Raw genomic sequence first — 15050 nt, forward strand, 5'->3', positions numbered from 1 at the left:
GTATCTTACTATACAATATTGTATAGTCTAAATATGAAAAATATTTGCCCAAAAAAAACCTTTCCAGACAAAAAAAAATTGGGTTGATATATTTTGACAGGAAACCCGGGGTGATATTTCCCATAATGCGAACCAGGACAAACAAAGTGTCAAACCAATACTTTCATAATCCATAGGTATTGTTTATTTGTCCAATCACGTTGAAAAACATGTTTACAACATTGAAAAAAAGGGAGGACGCAGATATAGAAAGAAAAACAAGAAGCCATTTATAACGTTAAGCGTGTAGAGAAAAGTGATGCGAACAAAAATATTTTTTTAACAAAAGAGAGAGACAAAAGAGATGTTAAGAAAATGACTTTTGCTATACCGTAGGCCACATTATATGCATCCCTCTTTGACTTCTTATCCTCCCATGATCTCTCCTTTGTTCACATCACAAACAATTCACATCAATACAACCAAAAACCAAAAACCAAAAACTTCACAAAAAGTAGCCAAAAACAGTTCTTTGTTTTAGGACTATACGTTAAAGCGTTATATACAATGGATATTTGGAACTTGTAGAAAATTTGCTATGAACGCAAGTCATACACATAAGAAATCATATATTTTTCCCATTCAAACAAGATAGTCAGGACTATAAAGTATAAACTTCTGGATTCTTAGCTTTTTTATATATTGCTTCAGTTGAATAAACTAGGCTGGATAGTTTTGGAATATATATGGGCCATTAGTGAGCCAATACTTACATCAATCTTCACTATGCCTCTCAACTAGGGATGAATAGTTTTCGAAAACGGGTTGGGACTCACCAGGCCCGGAAATGCACGTGTTAGTTTTTTTCATCGATGTGTTAAACGTAAATGCTTAATGTCGTTCAGTGAGGCCCAAATGGCCGAAAGCATCATCCGCGTTGGTCTCACCGATGCATGGAAGGTCACTGTCGCACCAAATGTGAACACGTGTACTGTTAACACTGACGTGTATCTGGTGAGGTTGAGGCTTATTTAAACGAGGAAGAAAAAAACAAGAACAGAGTTCAAATACTTAAAACATGACTGCATCAAAGGATGGTGCTGATTTCACCAACATCTCTGTAGAGGAGCACTTTAGGGTCTCTCAATCAAATCACGGTGGACAGGTAATATAGATATTGGTTTTTGTTATTGGGTATGCTCTACTAACGAACCAAAAGAATAAACGCGTTTGTGTTAGAACTTACAAGAAGCAAATGATACAACCATTAGGAAACCAAGGTAGCTAACTTATGACCAACAAGACATAGGTCTTGTAACAATGTGTCATAGGCTAGTGGTGGGTTCTTTGTACTTATTGTGTGTTGAGCCCCTAGCTAGTTCGATTCCGATGTGGAATATAGACATAGGTTTGTGAAACAATTGCGACCTTAGAGCATGATTAATGGAATTCTTAGGGTGAAGTTCTTAACGGAATATAAAAAACCGTCTTTTAATTTTTAACTAAAAAAGTTAAGAACCGATTCTTAAATAAGATATAAGAACCGATTTTTAACTTTTTAGTTAAAAGTTAACAGACGGTTTCTTATATTCACATCCTAAGAAACTCCATTAGTAACATCAAATGTGATCTAAACCTATTGATACAGTTTGTAGGTCCCACGGAAGAAATTTCCACGGCGGCTAATGCCCTTATCGGGAGGTCGGCGAGATTGACGGAGGCTCTCAAAGCAGCATCCATTAACGTCGGCCACAAGCCTGTGGAAACCAGAGACTTAGCTGCCATAAAAGAGGTGGAAGCTAGAGCTACCGGAGAGAGCGGCGGTAGTATAACAGCCGTGGCAAATGAGGCGGTTGCTCGTAACAAAAAGATAGGTAAAGAAGATGAGAATAAGATTCATCTGCGCGATATTATCGCGGAGATTGATGTGAAGATAACAAGAGATAGATCAGTAACAAGTGAAGACGCGGAAGCAGTGGTTCAGGCTGAGCTCACTCATCCTCCCTATAACCATGTTATTCCTGGAGGCGTCGCTGAGTCTGTCACTGCAGCTTATAGATTAAATCGCAGTCCCTCTCTATGATATTAATTTGCAATATCTATATAACGGTTACATATTATATATGGTCTAATGACTTTTATTGCCTCTCTTCTGTTGCACAAAATGAACTATAGGAAAGCGCACAACAACTATCTTTACCATAAACAACGAACTGAGACATCAAAACTTAAGCATATGAACTAACTGCGACATCAAAACTTAAGCATATTCACAACTATTTTTAGGGTGAAGATATTGCAACTATCTGCCAGTGTAAAGATATTTGCAGTTCTGAATCTTAGAGAGGTAGGTGTGCAACTCTTTTTCTATTAAACGGTTGCATGGTGATTGATAGAATAACCATGTTTGTCTCCAATTTATTTTCTTTCCATTTGGTCCCTGGCTTTGAATAGTCACAAAAACTTACAAACGGGATCCCCCGAAGAGAGTTTGAGACGACTTGTGTAAACTAGTGAGAAGGATGGTAGATGGTACATTGTTAAATTAGAGGGGAAGAAGTGAGTCAATAATAATTGATGGACTTGCATCATTATTCTTCTTTTCGGTAACAGTAACTATATAATTACCTCATGATTGAAAAATATTAAAATTACGTTTTTCCCATTAAACAAGAATAAGAAGTTACACGAATCATCCAACCAACAAAAACAGAACAAAGCATGATGTCCAAAACCTAACTATCATTCGACTTTCTACGCATCTCACGTCAATCCAACAACATAAAGAAAGGCCAAAATGATTAAGAACACAAACACTAGGAAACAAAACCATTGTGGAGGAAGAAAAAACTGGAGGATCCATCAAGTTCAATGAATGAAATAAGTCAACGCCAAAGCCACCATCATTAGAACATACGCTACCCCCTGATCTATCGATGTTCCTGCCATATCCCAATATCAAAAACAAACATTAATAATCCAATTCTTCTTAAAGATTATTTAAATTCTAAATGTTAATCGAAGATTATAATACCATCGCTAGTGGGTGCTGGAGCTGGCGAAGGTGATTGTGCATGAGCAATCGGCAAGAGAATCACGGAGATGATGACGAAGACGGCGAGAATCTCCAAAGGAAATTTCAGGGACGCCATTCTTTTTCTTTATCTCCGGTGATTATTCCGGCGAGGGAATGTCTTTTTCTTTTTTAATGAAATCTCTCACCAAAATCAAGAAAATGCCGACTGGTGAAAGAACAAGAGAGCTAATAAGATTCGGTTAAATAGTAAAAAGACATGCCTAAAGGAATGTAGGGCCCGGACAGCTTGGGTCTTATCTGACACACATCTTCTCTGTCTTAAACTCTAATCACTCGTTGGTTGTTGGTGCGTTGTCTTTTTTATTTATTTTAATTAATTGTAGATTAACGGGAAAAACGGTTAATCATGCTCTGTTTCTAAGCTGTGTTAGAGAAGGATCATATAAAACGAATATTCTCCAGCCTGCTTCTTTCTCTCAATACTTTCTCGTTTTGCAATTTTCGGTTTCAAGAATATTTTTACTGTATTAAAAGGGGAAAATTGGAAAAATGAGACATTTTGAATTTAGATTTGTCACAATAAGATTTTTAGCAGATTTTTAGAAAAATAAGATTTTAATTCCCGTGAATACCATAATATCCTTATAATAACAAATTAAAACTTCATCCGTTTCTAAAAGATCCATATTTTATATTTTTCACACATTTTAATAAAATACATTAAATTTGCATAATTTTTTGTGTTTATTTTTTTTAATAACTTTAAACGAATAAAAAATAAATTAGTATAAGCAACTAATTAATAAAACATACATTGAAAAAATAAAAAATAGATCTTTTTGAAACAATTTTTTTTCTCTAGAATATGTAATTTTAAGGAACTGAGGGAGCATGAATTATAGAACACTCATGTCTCTGTTTCTTAGCCGGTTCTCGAGGAAACATGAGTTGGCTAAGCATCTCCAACCCAAAACACTATTATACTGTCAAGATTACACCATTTTAGTGTGATTTCAACACTAAAACTTTTTTCATCTCCAACCCAACTCCAAAACACTATTTTAGTGTGATTTTTACACTAAACCTTTCCAACCCAACTCTAAAAGTTACACTATTTTAGTGTAACACTATAGTATTGCACTAAAATGGTGTAATTTTTAGTGTTGAATTGGAGAGGTTACACTAAAATAGTGTGAAAATTACACTAGAATAGTGTTTTGGAGTTGGTTTGGAGATGACCTAAGGGCTTCTCAACTTCCTTGCGTCAAACCCCTCCTTGTTTCATCATTGGCGCTAAATTTGTCAACCACACGAGTTTTCCCATGGTGATCGCCTTGGAGCACTCAGCACTATCAATGTCAATCCAGAAAAATTAGGCGTCATTTATTTGCAAAAGAAGTGTCTGCGGAGTTGGTATATAACGATTGTTTTGATACTATTGTAACGATCAGGGCATCTCATGGGTGAGTAGCCAGTTTGAAGGAGGACGGATGAAGATCTAAACCCGTATGCATTGTATAAAGATCCCATTTGCATCCCTCTGCCTCCTCTTGTGACACTGCCTCATTGCCAAACCCAAATCGTCACCAACGTGTCTATGTCAATGTCATCATCTTCTCCAGAGGATGATGAAGACTGTGTTGTGGCTGTCAAGTTCTTAGGACCTCAGCTCAGCTTTTGCAAGCCAGCCGGTAAGAGTAAACCAGAGTGGACCGACATCAAGATCGAAAACCCCTGCTTCGACTCCTCCCGTGTCATGTTTTCCAAGAAAGACAACAAGTTTCGTATTCCCGGATCTGGAGGCCACCTCATCGGCTCATTGGATCTCCGCGAACCTAACGATAAGCTCAAGCTTCAGAGCGTGCAATTTGAAAACCTTCCTCCCAAGCTACCCACTCCCATACACGAGCTTATGGATTCGTGCAGTCGTGCTGCATGAGCCAACACTTGGTGGAGTCACCATCCACCGGTGAGACTTTCTTGGTTAAGCAGTATAGGAAGACAGCCGAGATCGTGGAAGGTGTTGCTAAAATGAAAACAGAATTTTTAATGGTGTACAAGCTAGACGAAGAAGGAATTAAACGCAGTCTACACTCAAGACATGTTCCTCTCAATGGCTTAACCTTTCTGTGTCCCTTCTACTTCATTTCCTGGTGTCCATCTGGTGGATGGTTACCCCTTAGTCGCCACAACTTCTCCATTCGACGCTCCTTACTTTATTCCACCTCAAAATATAGTAGACTAGTTGGATTTGAGTCTAATTCATCATTCACAGTTACAAGTTTTTAAAAGATTGTTCTTGGCTTAAGATTTAGAAGAGAAGAGAGTATTTCTTTTGAGATGTTATTTGCTGCATTTGTTCTATTTTCATTTTAATAATGAAAAAGAAAAATCGTTATTGGCCTCAATCAACTCAACTTGTTAATTATACCCACTGAAATGATCTTTTTTTTTGGGTCAAATCCCACTGAAATGATCTCTGATCATGAAATTTGTATGCAAACAAGCCTTTGTTGAGATTAAGTTCCTAATAACGAATATTATTTTGTCATTCAAAATTTATTTAGTTACTCAGGGATGTGTAAAAAAAATATTGAAAAGAGGAAATCGAATCCTTTTGCTAATTTCTCCATAACTTTTTGACCAATTTGCTTACAATATATTAAAGCCAAATACGAAAAATATCTCAGTTAATTCTCTCAACTCAGACTCAAAAAGCCACAACAAAAACACGAGAGTAATATTCTCTCTTTTTTTCTTTTCCTCTTATTAAAAAACACTAAAGCATAGTCCCCATCTCTGCACTAATCAAAACCTGAAAGGTTTCTTGCTTCTTATAAGATCAAATCAGTACGTTTTAAATATTCATCTTCTATAATAATCCATTTCTTCTGTTTTCTCAGTAACAGATACTCTAGAGCCATCTCTTCTTCAATCTTCATCCTCAGCTGTTTGGACGGTTTGTCTCTGCTTTCCTGTTAACTTTCTCCTTTTCGAGACTTTGTTGGAATCATTAGTAGAAGAAGCATTTTTCGAGCTTTTCTTGCCTTTCCCTCTCTTTTCTTCTTCTTCCCGTTTCTCTTTCCTTTCTTGTAAGTTTTGCTGTCTTTGTTTCTCCCGAGATTTGTCCCTGCGTTTATTCAAAAAACAAAATATGTTTTAGAGAAATGCTTACTCATGAACATTGACAAAACAATAGAATAACAAGTTCCAAATGGCGAAAGACTTACTTAAATTTTATGTCCTGAAACTTGATGCCTTCAACAGGTGTAAAACCATCACTGTAAAGTCTATGTTGTTTAACTTCAGAGATTGAAGGAAGATGCAAGAGGCCATATCCCATGGCTAACTTTCCGACTTCAAGCTCTCTCCATATGAAAACGTGAGAGCACTCATGCTTCTTATAAGCACGGATAAAGGAGACAAATGCCGTTTTTCCCTTCTCCCACACTCCCCGGTCCTCCATGGCAACTGAACGTATCTGAATACATTATAGCAAATACTAACCACCCTGTGACACAGAGAGAGAGAGAGAGAGAGAGAGGTATGGAGGTTTTCCTTACAATCGGGATGACATCAGAAGAATTCTCAGAGCATTTTCTCTTTTGAAGAGGGACCTTTCTTAAGCGCATAAACTCTACATAGTCTTTCTCCTAGACATTAACAAAAGTGAGATTATCAGCTTTTCTTGCCCTGAATGTGTAAGTATGGAGAATACAAGGCACAAGAGAGTATAAAGCTAAACCTTGGGCAGTAAAAAGACAATAGACCTCCCTTGTCTTCCAAATCTTGCAGTTCTGCCAAACCTATGGATGAATACTTTTGGGTCTTGTGGGGGATCATACTGAACTACGTAATCTCTGCCTGGAATATCAAGTCCACGTGCAGCGACATCTGTGCACAAAAGAACACCGCTTGTTGCCTCTGTAAACAAAGCCAATGCCTTGTCTCTAGCATTCTGATGTGTAAAGTATAATAATTTCATCAGAACAACATGCAATGAGAAGATATGGAAGATTAAAATTATATTAACATCCAGGGTAGGAATTTTTGAAAGTACGAGTCCCCAGTAATTAACCGAAGCACAAGTTATGAAGTATCTGCAGAGATATACGTACTTAATACTATCTGTAAAGATGTTTAATTTTATGAGAAATGTTTAATAAGCTTTTTGTTTTTGTTCTCAATCAGGAGATCCACTAGTTGTGATGATTTTTTATCTGCTTCGCATACCAAATACTGCATAATAGACAAAAAGAAATAAGCTGGTAAACTAGAATATTGGAACCTAAAATTTTTTTTTCTTCACCAAAAGAACCAAATAAAGAGTAAAATGACAAAACAATAATTTGCGAATTTATATATTTGACCTTACAATACCTCAAGATGCAGACCAGAAGGCGTTTTCGAGTGGGTGAATTGCTAGGAAGATGATTCGGACGCTCGAACTTCAACTCTGACAGGGTTCCTAAGCCCAGCCTTGGCCAGCTCTTCAACAGCTTCTGTCTATGTAGCTGAATGCTGAAAAGAGGCCAGTCCTACGTTGCTTTGGCTAGCGAGATATAAATGTAATTCACCTGCTTCTGGAACCCCATATCCAAAAGTCTATCTGCCTCGTCTAAAATAAGAATCTCAACATGTCGGAAGTCAAGAATATCCATCCGTTGCATTATATCTGAAAGCCTTCCAGGGGTGCCGATCAAGAGATTGCCTCCTCCTTCTTCGATAGTCTTCATGTCAGCTTTGACCTCTCGCCCTCCAACAAGCAGCACAGAGTTCAGCCTGAACCGTCGGTGCAGCCTTGATGATATCGTCAGATATGGGAGGTTTGAGGTCGGCGAAACGCGTCCCCGTTAACGCTCTCTTAGTATCCATGACGACGACCACCGCAGTTTAGCGTGCCTCACACTCCATCTTTTAGGTTATCAAGTGGCCTTTTTTTTATAAGCGCCGGCGCAAAGCGCACCGTATTGATCGATTCGGTTTGGTTTTGTGTTGGATTTTGCAACCCGAAATTAATTACTGATCCCGCTGACCAATTTGGCCTCTGAAACCTACGTTGGATTCGTAGAAAAAGAATAAAGAAGCAGATAAAACAGTAGAAGAGAGGGAAATAATAGAGAGTGAAATCTTTTAAAAACTAAATCCATAATTAGTGAATCGAAGGAAAAACTCGTCAAGCCACAATTTTGTATTGGTTTATTTAGTTGATGGTCTTCAATATGTTTGGAGCTAAAATACATAAAAGTGCTAAAGTGAACTCAAATTATGTGATATCATTCATTGGTTTTCTTCAATATATAGATAGTGTTATTCAAGAAGGCGAGGTGTCACTTTGTGGTAGCTAGAATTTCTGATATTTCATTACTATTCTGAAAATATATATTTTTAACAGTTGTACTTGTGTAGAAAAGAACACAAGAAATCCATTCAACCAAAAATAACTCAAGAAAAAAATAACGTTTATTAAATGAGGTTTAATAATTCTCTGCGTTCTCAGATCTCAAATTTTGTAAAGTTACTTATTGAACAAAAAATACAGTTAGTACTCAGTTTCAGATTAACACAATATTAGTATCCTTTTTTATATCCCTCAATCTACTTTAAAACTCACTTGTTTGTTTATCTGTTTAGTAGGCATTGCTGATTTTCTTCCAAAATGAGCAACAATCTTTGTACCAAGATTTGTGATTAAGCTATCAGCTTATTGTTTCCCCTAGAGATAAGAGCATCATTAGTGGTGAGGTACCATAAAAAGTTTCTCATATAATTTTTGGACAATAACAAAAATGATGGCCATTAATAAATTGACAGCAAGAAAATAAGTTTCTTCCCACGCACATATAGTCCCTTGAAGAAGAGACGTCCCTCTCTCTTTCCTTCCTGTTTTGTATTCTTTTTATTTTTTTTATTGTTCAGAAATGTTTTGAGAAACTGTTGATGCTCATGCTCTAAGTTACAAAAAAACGGCACCAGACTAGCTAACTTTCTCCTAGGGCCCAGACTGAAGATTGTCCACGGGTGTTTAGATTTGTCACGTGTGACAACTGTGAATACGAACTACACGCGGTTTCGTAAGATGATCATCATGTCACACATATGACATATCTCTCTTCTAAACTAAGGATTGACTCTATTCAATATTCACGGGATCGTATAAGTATTAAGTGGACTCACTTGAAGCCCATAAAAATGATCAGTCTTTTTTCACTGTATTCAAACATGTGTACCGTTCTAGAGTTTAAACTGAAACAAGACAAACGAGTTACTGTACAGGTTCTCAATTTTAAGTTCAATGAGCAGACATTCTTGTAAGATCTGTTCTTTGAATTCATTTTTCTCGAAGTTGTCTCGTCGACGCTAAAAATTTTGATTGCTTTTTTACCCGTTAGTTAGTTCCAAGAAAACGTTCATATACTCTGACAAACTTTACTTCCTTTGCAGCCGCGGAGAGCAAGATAGGTAATTATTGTTTGTAAACTGCTGGGAGAAGTAAACGCAATTTAATTTCTGGATTTGTTGACATTTGAGATTCTGCATTGGAGACATTTTTGTCTTAGGATTTTTTTTGGTTATTTTTTTTATATTTTGGAGTGCTTTCATATATTTTTAGTAGTTTCTTACATCAAAAATTTATTACATTATTTAAACTCGTATAAAAAAACTACACTGAAATAGAACAACCAACAAAAATCAATTTTCTATAAAAATTACGTGATCTTAGCTAGTGAAACCACCATCTTGTTTTTATCTCGAGGATAATAGACAATCTTGAAATCTTTCTTTAAAACAACTAAATCCTTCAATTATGTTGAAAAGCTTAACAATAATGTCGGATATTGAATTACCGAAATCAGGTCGTTGTAATCTATTCCAAAATGTTGACATATTGAATATTGTAACATACATGCTATAGCCCACGAGAGTGCTTCAAGTTCTGTATAAAGTGATGAGACAAACATTCTTTGATTCTTTATCCCCCAAAGTTGATCATGTCGAGAAAAATCTTTCCAAACCCATCAATTTCCACTCAAATGTGATTCAAAGTCCATGATCCATCAATCAAGAAAATATTCTGCAACCATACGACTTGAACAGTCATTGGATGATGTAAGGATTTGACATCCACTATTGCTTGTGCATTTGCTTCAAACCATATATGACATTCACCCTATGTATGTCTTACTAATCCTAGGGGATCTCTTGTGATCCCCCTAAATCATTTATTGTTTCTGGCTTTCCATAAATACCATATTATCCATAGATAAGGAACTTTATCCAACAATGGATTTTCAATATCATTTTATGTCAGAAAAGATAATCCAAATTAGTGTAAGCAATATAAATCGGAAAAAACGATGAGCAAGATGGTGCATATAACAATTTTCAAGTTTGTAAATATAGTGGACACTCAAAAATTGCATGGTTTATCCATTCATGTAACTCCTCACATTGGAGACAGTAATTATCACATCACATGCGACGACCAGTGTCGGCCCTGACCTAAAGCTGGTAAAGCTAGGGTTTTAGGCGCCAAATTATAATAAGTATTTAAGGGCATCATTTTTTAACAGAAGTTGCTTGTAGTCTAGCGGTCGTGCTCCTCTTCTTTGATTAAAGGTGCAAGGTTCGACTAAAGTGGGCGCCAAATTATAATTTTGCTTTAGGCAACAATTTACACTGGGCCGGGCCTGGCGACGACATGCCATTTTACCGCTAGATGACCTATTATGATCTGCCATAAAATGTCATATCTTCTGAGGAGCATTAATCTTCCAAGAAAATGCTTGAAACATCTTAATGCTAGGCTCGGTTATGATTACCTAAAATTCAGCATTTAGGATATTCCTAGCCATCCAGTATCCTGATTTTACGATATATTTCTCACTCTTTGTATAGCTCCAACATAACTTATCACCTCGAGTGGATTGGCTTACGGTCAGACTCCAAACTAGTGTTATATATTTGGGGGCTTCAAGGTTCTCCAACATTTCCACATCCCACTCTTTAGGCTCTCCGTTAATAAAACAACTCACCATCATCCAGGGATGAACTACCGGAACACACGGTCTATCAGGCCTCGCCGAAACAGTTAGAACCCATGGATATTCTCTGTATGATCCCTAACGCCAGTAATGGTCTTGCTGCCAATAAACGTTTCCAGACATAAGATGGGCTATCAATAGCACCTGATAGCAAAGGCGAACTAAGTCTGAAGTACTTCTCTTATAGTACCCTTGCAAGAAGAGAATTTTGAAATGGTTTCAGACGCCATAACTGTTTTGCTAGCAAAGCCAAATTAAAGTCATGGATCATACGGAAACCAAAACCACCTTCCTATTTTTAATTACAAAGTTTCTCCCATTTTGCCCAATGCATCCTCTCTTAGATGGATTTGAGCTCCACCAGAATCTAGCAATGGCAATCACAATTTTTTTTTTCAAATATCCAATGAACCATAAAGATGGACATAACATAGGTCAAAAGGGCTATGCAATGGATTTTATCAGGATTTCCTTCACTCCTCTCGATAACCATTATGCAGACCATCCATTAACTCTATGTTGTAATCTATCTATTAAAAATGCAAAGATTTTACATTTAGATCCACTGATATCCTCCATAATTCCCAAGTAGGATCCCATCCCTCCTTCATTATCAATTCCCAAAGAGGTTTTGATTTTTTTGTTTTATACCCGCAGACTCTCTCTTACCAAAGAGTAGAGCAGACTTTTCAAAAGTAATATACTAGCCCGATATCTTTCCATAAATCCTAACATCTTTCATTACTTCATCAAATTTATGGGGTTCCGCCTTGTAGAAGAAAATGCTATCATCAACAAAAAAGGGTGGGACACCGGGGGGGGGGGGGGGCTAGCACGTGACATCTGCACCAGTTATCTTCTGTTGATTCTCCACATGATTGATCGCCTGACCTATTATATTTTTTTAAACTAGTGAAATTAATTGTAAAATTTTAGGTACAAGAAACTTTAGCAATAAAGAATTTGATTTGTTTTGTCAAAATCTAAAAATATCCGAACCCGACCTGAAATAACTCAACCCGAACTAAAAATATCTGAACCCAACCCGATATGTAAGAATACCGAACGGGTTCTAGACCTCTATACCAAAATACCCAATCCAAACCTGAACGGGTACATGAATGTCTAGGCCTAAAAGTACTTTTGAAAGTGATGATATAAGTTTTTTTTCTAGTAAGTTCTATAACTTTATATAGACTTTGTTTTCTTATTTTATAGTTTTAAATTTATCTATTTTTCCATTTTAATTTTTTTATTTACCATTATTATTATTTTGGAATATTATTTTTTACAAAAAGATAGACAATAGAAAAAAACTAAATATTATACTCGAACTGCTTGGAGTATCTTTCCATCTTCTCTTTCTCAATAAGGGTTTTCGAGATGATTCCAGGGTCACTTGCGAAGTGGGTTTTGTTGTTTTCTCTAGCATAATTCATCTCGATGACTTACCTATGTAAGGCTTCGATCTGGGCTCGTAATTCAGTGTCAGCCGCGGTGGCCAAGGATTGCTCACATATATTCACGTTTGGTCGTCACGTAGTCTTCCTCCTCCTTCTAATGTAAAATTTAGCAGGAAACAAAAAGAAAATAGATAAAAGTAGTATTTTATTGAATGATGCATGAGTACAACCTATTCGTTTGTGAACCCTTATTCTAGATGCATGCTTCTATTGCTGAGAGCGAGTAGAGAAGTTTCCTAAAAAAATTTAAGAAATGATACGCGCCTCACGCGCTTGACTCTTTTCTCTCCCAAGACGCGAAGCCTTTCGTTTCTCCTTCACCGTCGCCGATCTCGGCGGCGGCTCCCACCCGCCCTCATGGCAAAAAAGAAAACCCCAAAAAGAGGGTCGTATCCCCACTGGAGCGACCAACACCTCCTCAAGAAAGAAACCTTCATCGGCGCCTGATTCATCCTCAGCCGCTAAATCAAAGAAAACCTCTGTCTCCTCTCTGGTAGAATCCCCTACCCAGACGACTCAGACCCCCATCCCTGCCCAGGAAGTCGCTATCCCCTCTCTGGCCATGGACACCGAAACCCCCAAATCTAAAACCCTAGCTACAGAAAACCCTACTGTACCTAGCTCCGCAACCAATTCTTCGGTTCCTACGGAGACTGGAAAAGCCACCGCAACAGATAAAGCTCCGCCTCCTATCGCGACTCAACAGTCACCGGCGGACCTTTGGAAAGGCTTTGTAAAAGAAGCCTCTGTGAAACTCTCTCCAAAGGAGACTCCTTACATACTAGAGTCTGGCGAGAAATGTGTAACGATTCCGAATGCAGTGGTTGAGAAAAACAAGAAAGCTTGGGAGTGTTTCATCCTGGGCCAGTTCTACGAAGAAGCCCCCGCTCGAGGAGCCGTTCATGCTATCGTGAATGGAATCTGGAGTCGTCAAAGACGGGACATAACAGTCAACAAGATGGACGGAAACGTTTACCTTTTCCGTGTACCCTGCCCCAATGCTCGGCGCCGCATCCTCAGCCAAAACCTGTGGCAAATCGATGGCCAAACCATGTTTGTTGCCAAATGGTCCCCGGGAATCCAACAAATTAAACCTGAGTTGAAAATGGTTCCGGTCTGGCTTGAGCTAACTGGTGTTCCTTTACAGTTCTTCAACAAAGACGCCCTTCAGGAGATTGCAGGGCTCGTTGGGCATCCTGTGTGCTTACACCCTGCAACAGAAAACCTCACTAACATTGAGGTTGCAAAAGTTTATACTGTAATTGATCCTCGTGAGCCTCTACCGGAATTCGTCAACGCACGGTTCGAAGGAGGTGACACAAGGAGAATAGCTGTTTCTTGCCCATGGCTTCCCTCTCGCTGTGAGTTTTGTAAGAAGTTTGGGCACACCATTTCACGGTGTAAAACTGCTCCTCGAACCTGTGAAACTTGCAACTCGGTGAAGCATGCTACCGCTGCCTGCCCGAGAACAAACCACCTCCCTCCTGACCTCAGGAAACAGAAGGGCAAGGCACCTATAAAAAGTTTGCTTCCAATTGTGGGACAGCCAAAGACGGTTCGGAAAACGAAAGGAACTACACCTGTGGAGACTTTCGAAACTGTGGCTTCAAACTATAGGGGCACAGGAACTCAAAAGAACTCAGCTGTTGTCCGCTCCTCTAGTGAGCAAAGTGATCACACGGTCTCTACCCACCATGATTTGAGCAACGGGAGTCTATATGTGGACTTATCTGCTGATGGAAAGCTACCTGAACAGCTTCCTAGCTCTACTTCCTCGTCCGATTCGTCTCTCTCAGCGGATGAAGATGATCCAGATGATGACAGTGATGAGTTCATTGAGTTCTTCTCCAAACGCTATCAGAAGCGGGCGAAGTTGAAAGCTAGGGCTGGAGGCTCTTAAACCCTCCAAACCCCCCCCCCCCCTCTTTTTATGGATTTTTTTTCTTGGAATGTTAGAGGAATAAATAATTCTGTAAAGCAGCGTAGCTTTCGGAAATGGATTCGCAAATATAATCCTTCTTTTGGTTGCCTCGTTGAGACTCATGTACAGCAGATTAATGCGGTCTCTACGATAAATAACATCTTGCCTGGTTGGGTTTCTGAGGAGAACTATGAGTTTTCTGATCTTGGAAAGCTCTGGGTCGTCTGGAAACCTTCAGTGCAGATGAAAATAATATCTAAGTCCCTCCAAATGATCACCTGTCTTGTCAAGCTGCCATTTCAGTCGTGTGAGTTCGGAGTGTCTTTTGTCTACGGTTCAAATTGCAGAAAAGAACGAAGACTATTATGGGGCGAGCTTGAAACCACTTCTTGCTTACCTCAGCTTTGCGGTCTTCCTTGGATTGTTACGGGTGATTTCAACGAGATCATCTCACCCTCAGAACACTCCCGCGCTGATCAATCAACCTCATCAAGGGTATGCGAGACTTCAGGGAATGCCTTCAAAGGTGCTCTCTTTCTGATCTCTAGTTCAGTGGTACTACTTTTACCTGGTCCAACTCATCAGTCTCCAAGAAGCTTGATCGT

The 15050-nt window shown here is 38.4% G+C and overlaps 2 protein-coding genes and 1 pseudogene across 2 annotated transcripts; 1 reads left to right on the plus strand and 2 right to left on the minus strand.

Annotated features, from left to right (window-relative positions):
* Positions 1-850: 850 nt before the first annotated feature.
* LOC106419457 (late embryogenesis abundant protein 49-like) lies at positions 851-2390 on the plus strand. The gene is made up of 2 exons (XM_013860248.3): positions 851-1144; positions 1628-2390. Exons 1-2 carry the CDS (start codon positions 1058-1060, stop codon positions 2060-2062), a joined length of 522 nt encoding a protein of 173 aa, XP_013715702.2. The 5' UTR covers positions 851-1057; the 3' UTR covers positions 2063-2390.
* Positions 2391-2622: 232 nt separating this feature from the next.
* Positions 2623-3313, minus strand: LOC106419448 (arabinogalactan protein 22). The gene is made up of 2 exons (XM_013860237.3): positions 3014-3313; positions 2623-2921 (listed from the first exon to the last, which is right to left on the minus strand). Exons 1-2 carry the CDS (start codon positions 3129-3131, stop codon positions 2848-2850), a joined length of 192 nt encoding a protein of 63 aa, XP_013715691.1. The 5' UTR covers positions 3132-3313; the 3' UTR covers positions 2623-2847.
* A 1923-nt stretch (positions 3314-5236) lies between these two features.
* On the minus strand, positions 5237-9333 carry LOC125588460 (annotated as a pseudogene).
* Positions 9334-15050: the final 5717 nt, after the last annotated feature.

This window comes from Brassica napus, chromosome A2 (assembly GCF_020379485.1).
Source record: "Brassica napus cultivar Da-Ae chromosome A2, Da-Ae, whole genome shotgun sequence".
Classification (NCBI taxonomy): domain Eukaryota; kingdom Viridiplantae; phylum Streptophyta; class Magnoliopsida; order Brassicales; family Brassicaceae; genus Brassica; species Brassica napus.

Coding starts and splice junctions, on each gene's coding strand:
- LOC106419457 (XM_013860248.3), top strand. CDS start 1,058: ATGACTGCATCAAAGGATGGTGCTGATTTCACCAACATCTCTGTAGAG. Junction 1,145..1,627: donor AATCAAATCACGGTGGACAG/GTAATATAGATA, acceptor CTATTGATACAG/TTTGTAGGTCCCACGGAAGA.
- LOC106419448 (XM_013860237.3), bottom strand. CDS start 3,131: ATGGCGTCCCTGAAATTTCCTTTGGAGATTCTCGCCGTCTTCGTCATC. Junction 2,922..3,013: donor TCCAGCACCCACTAGCGATG/GTATTATAATCT, acceptor GGGATATGGCAG/GAACATCGATAGATCAGGGG.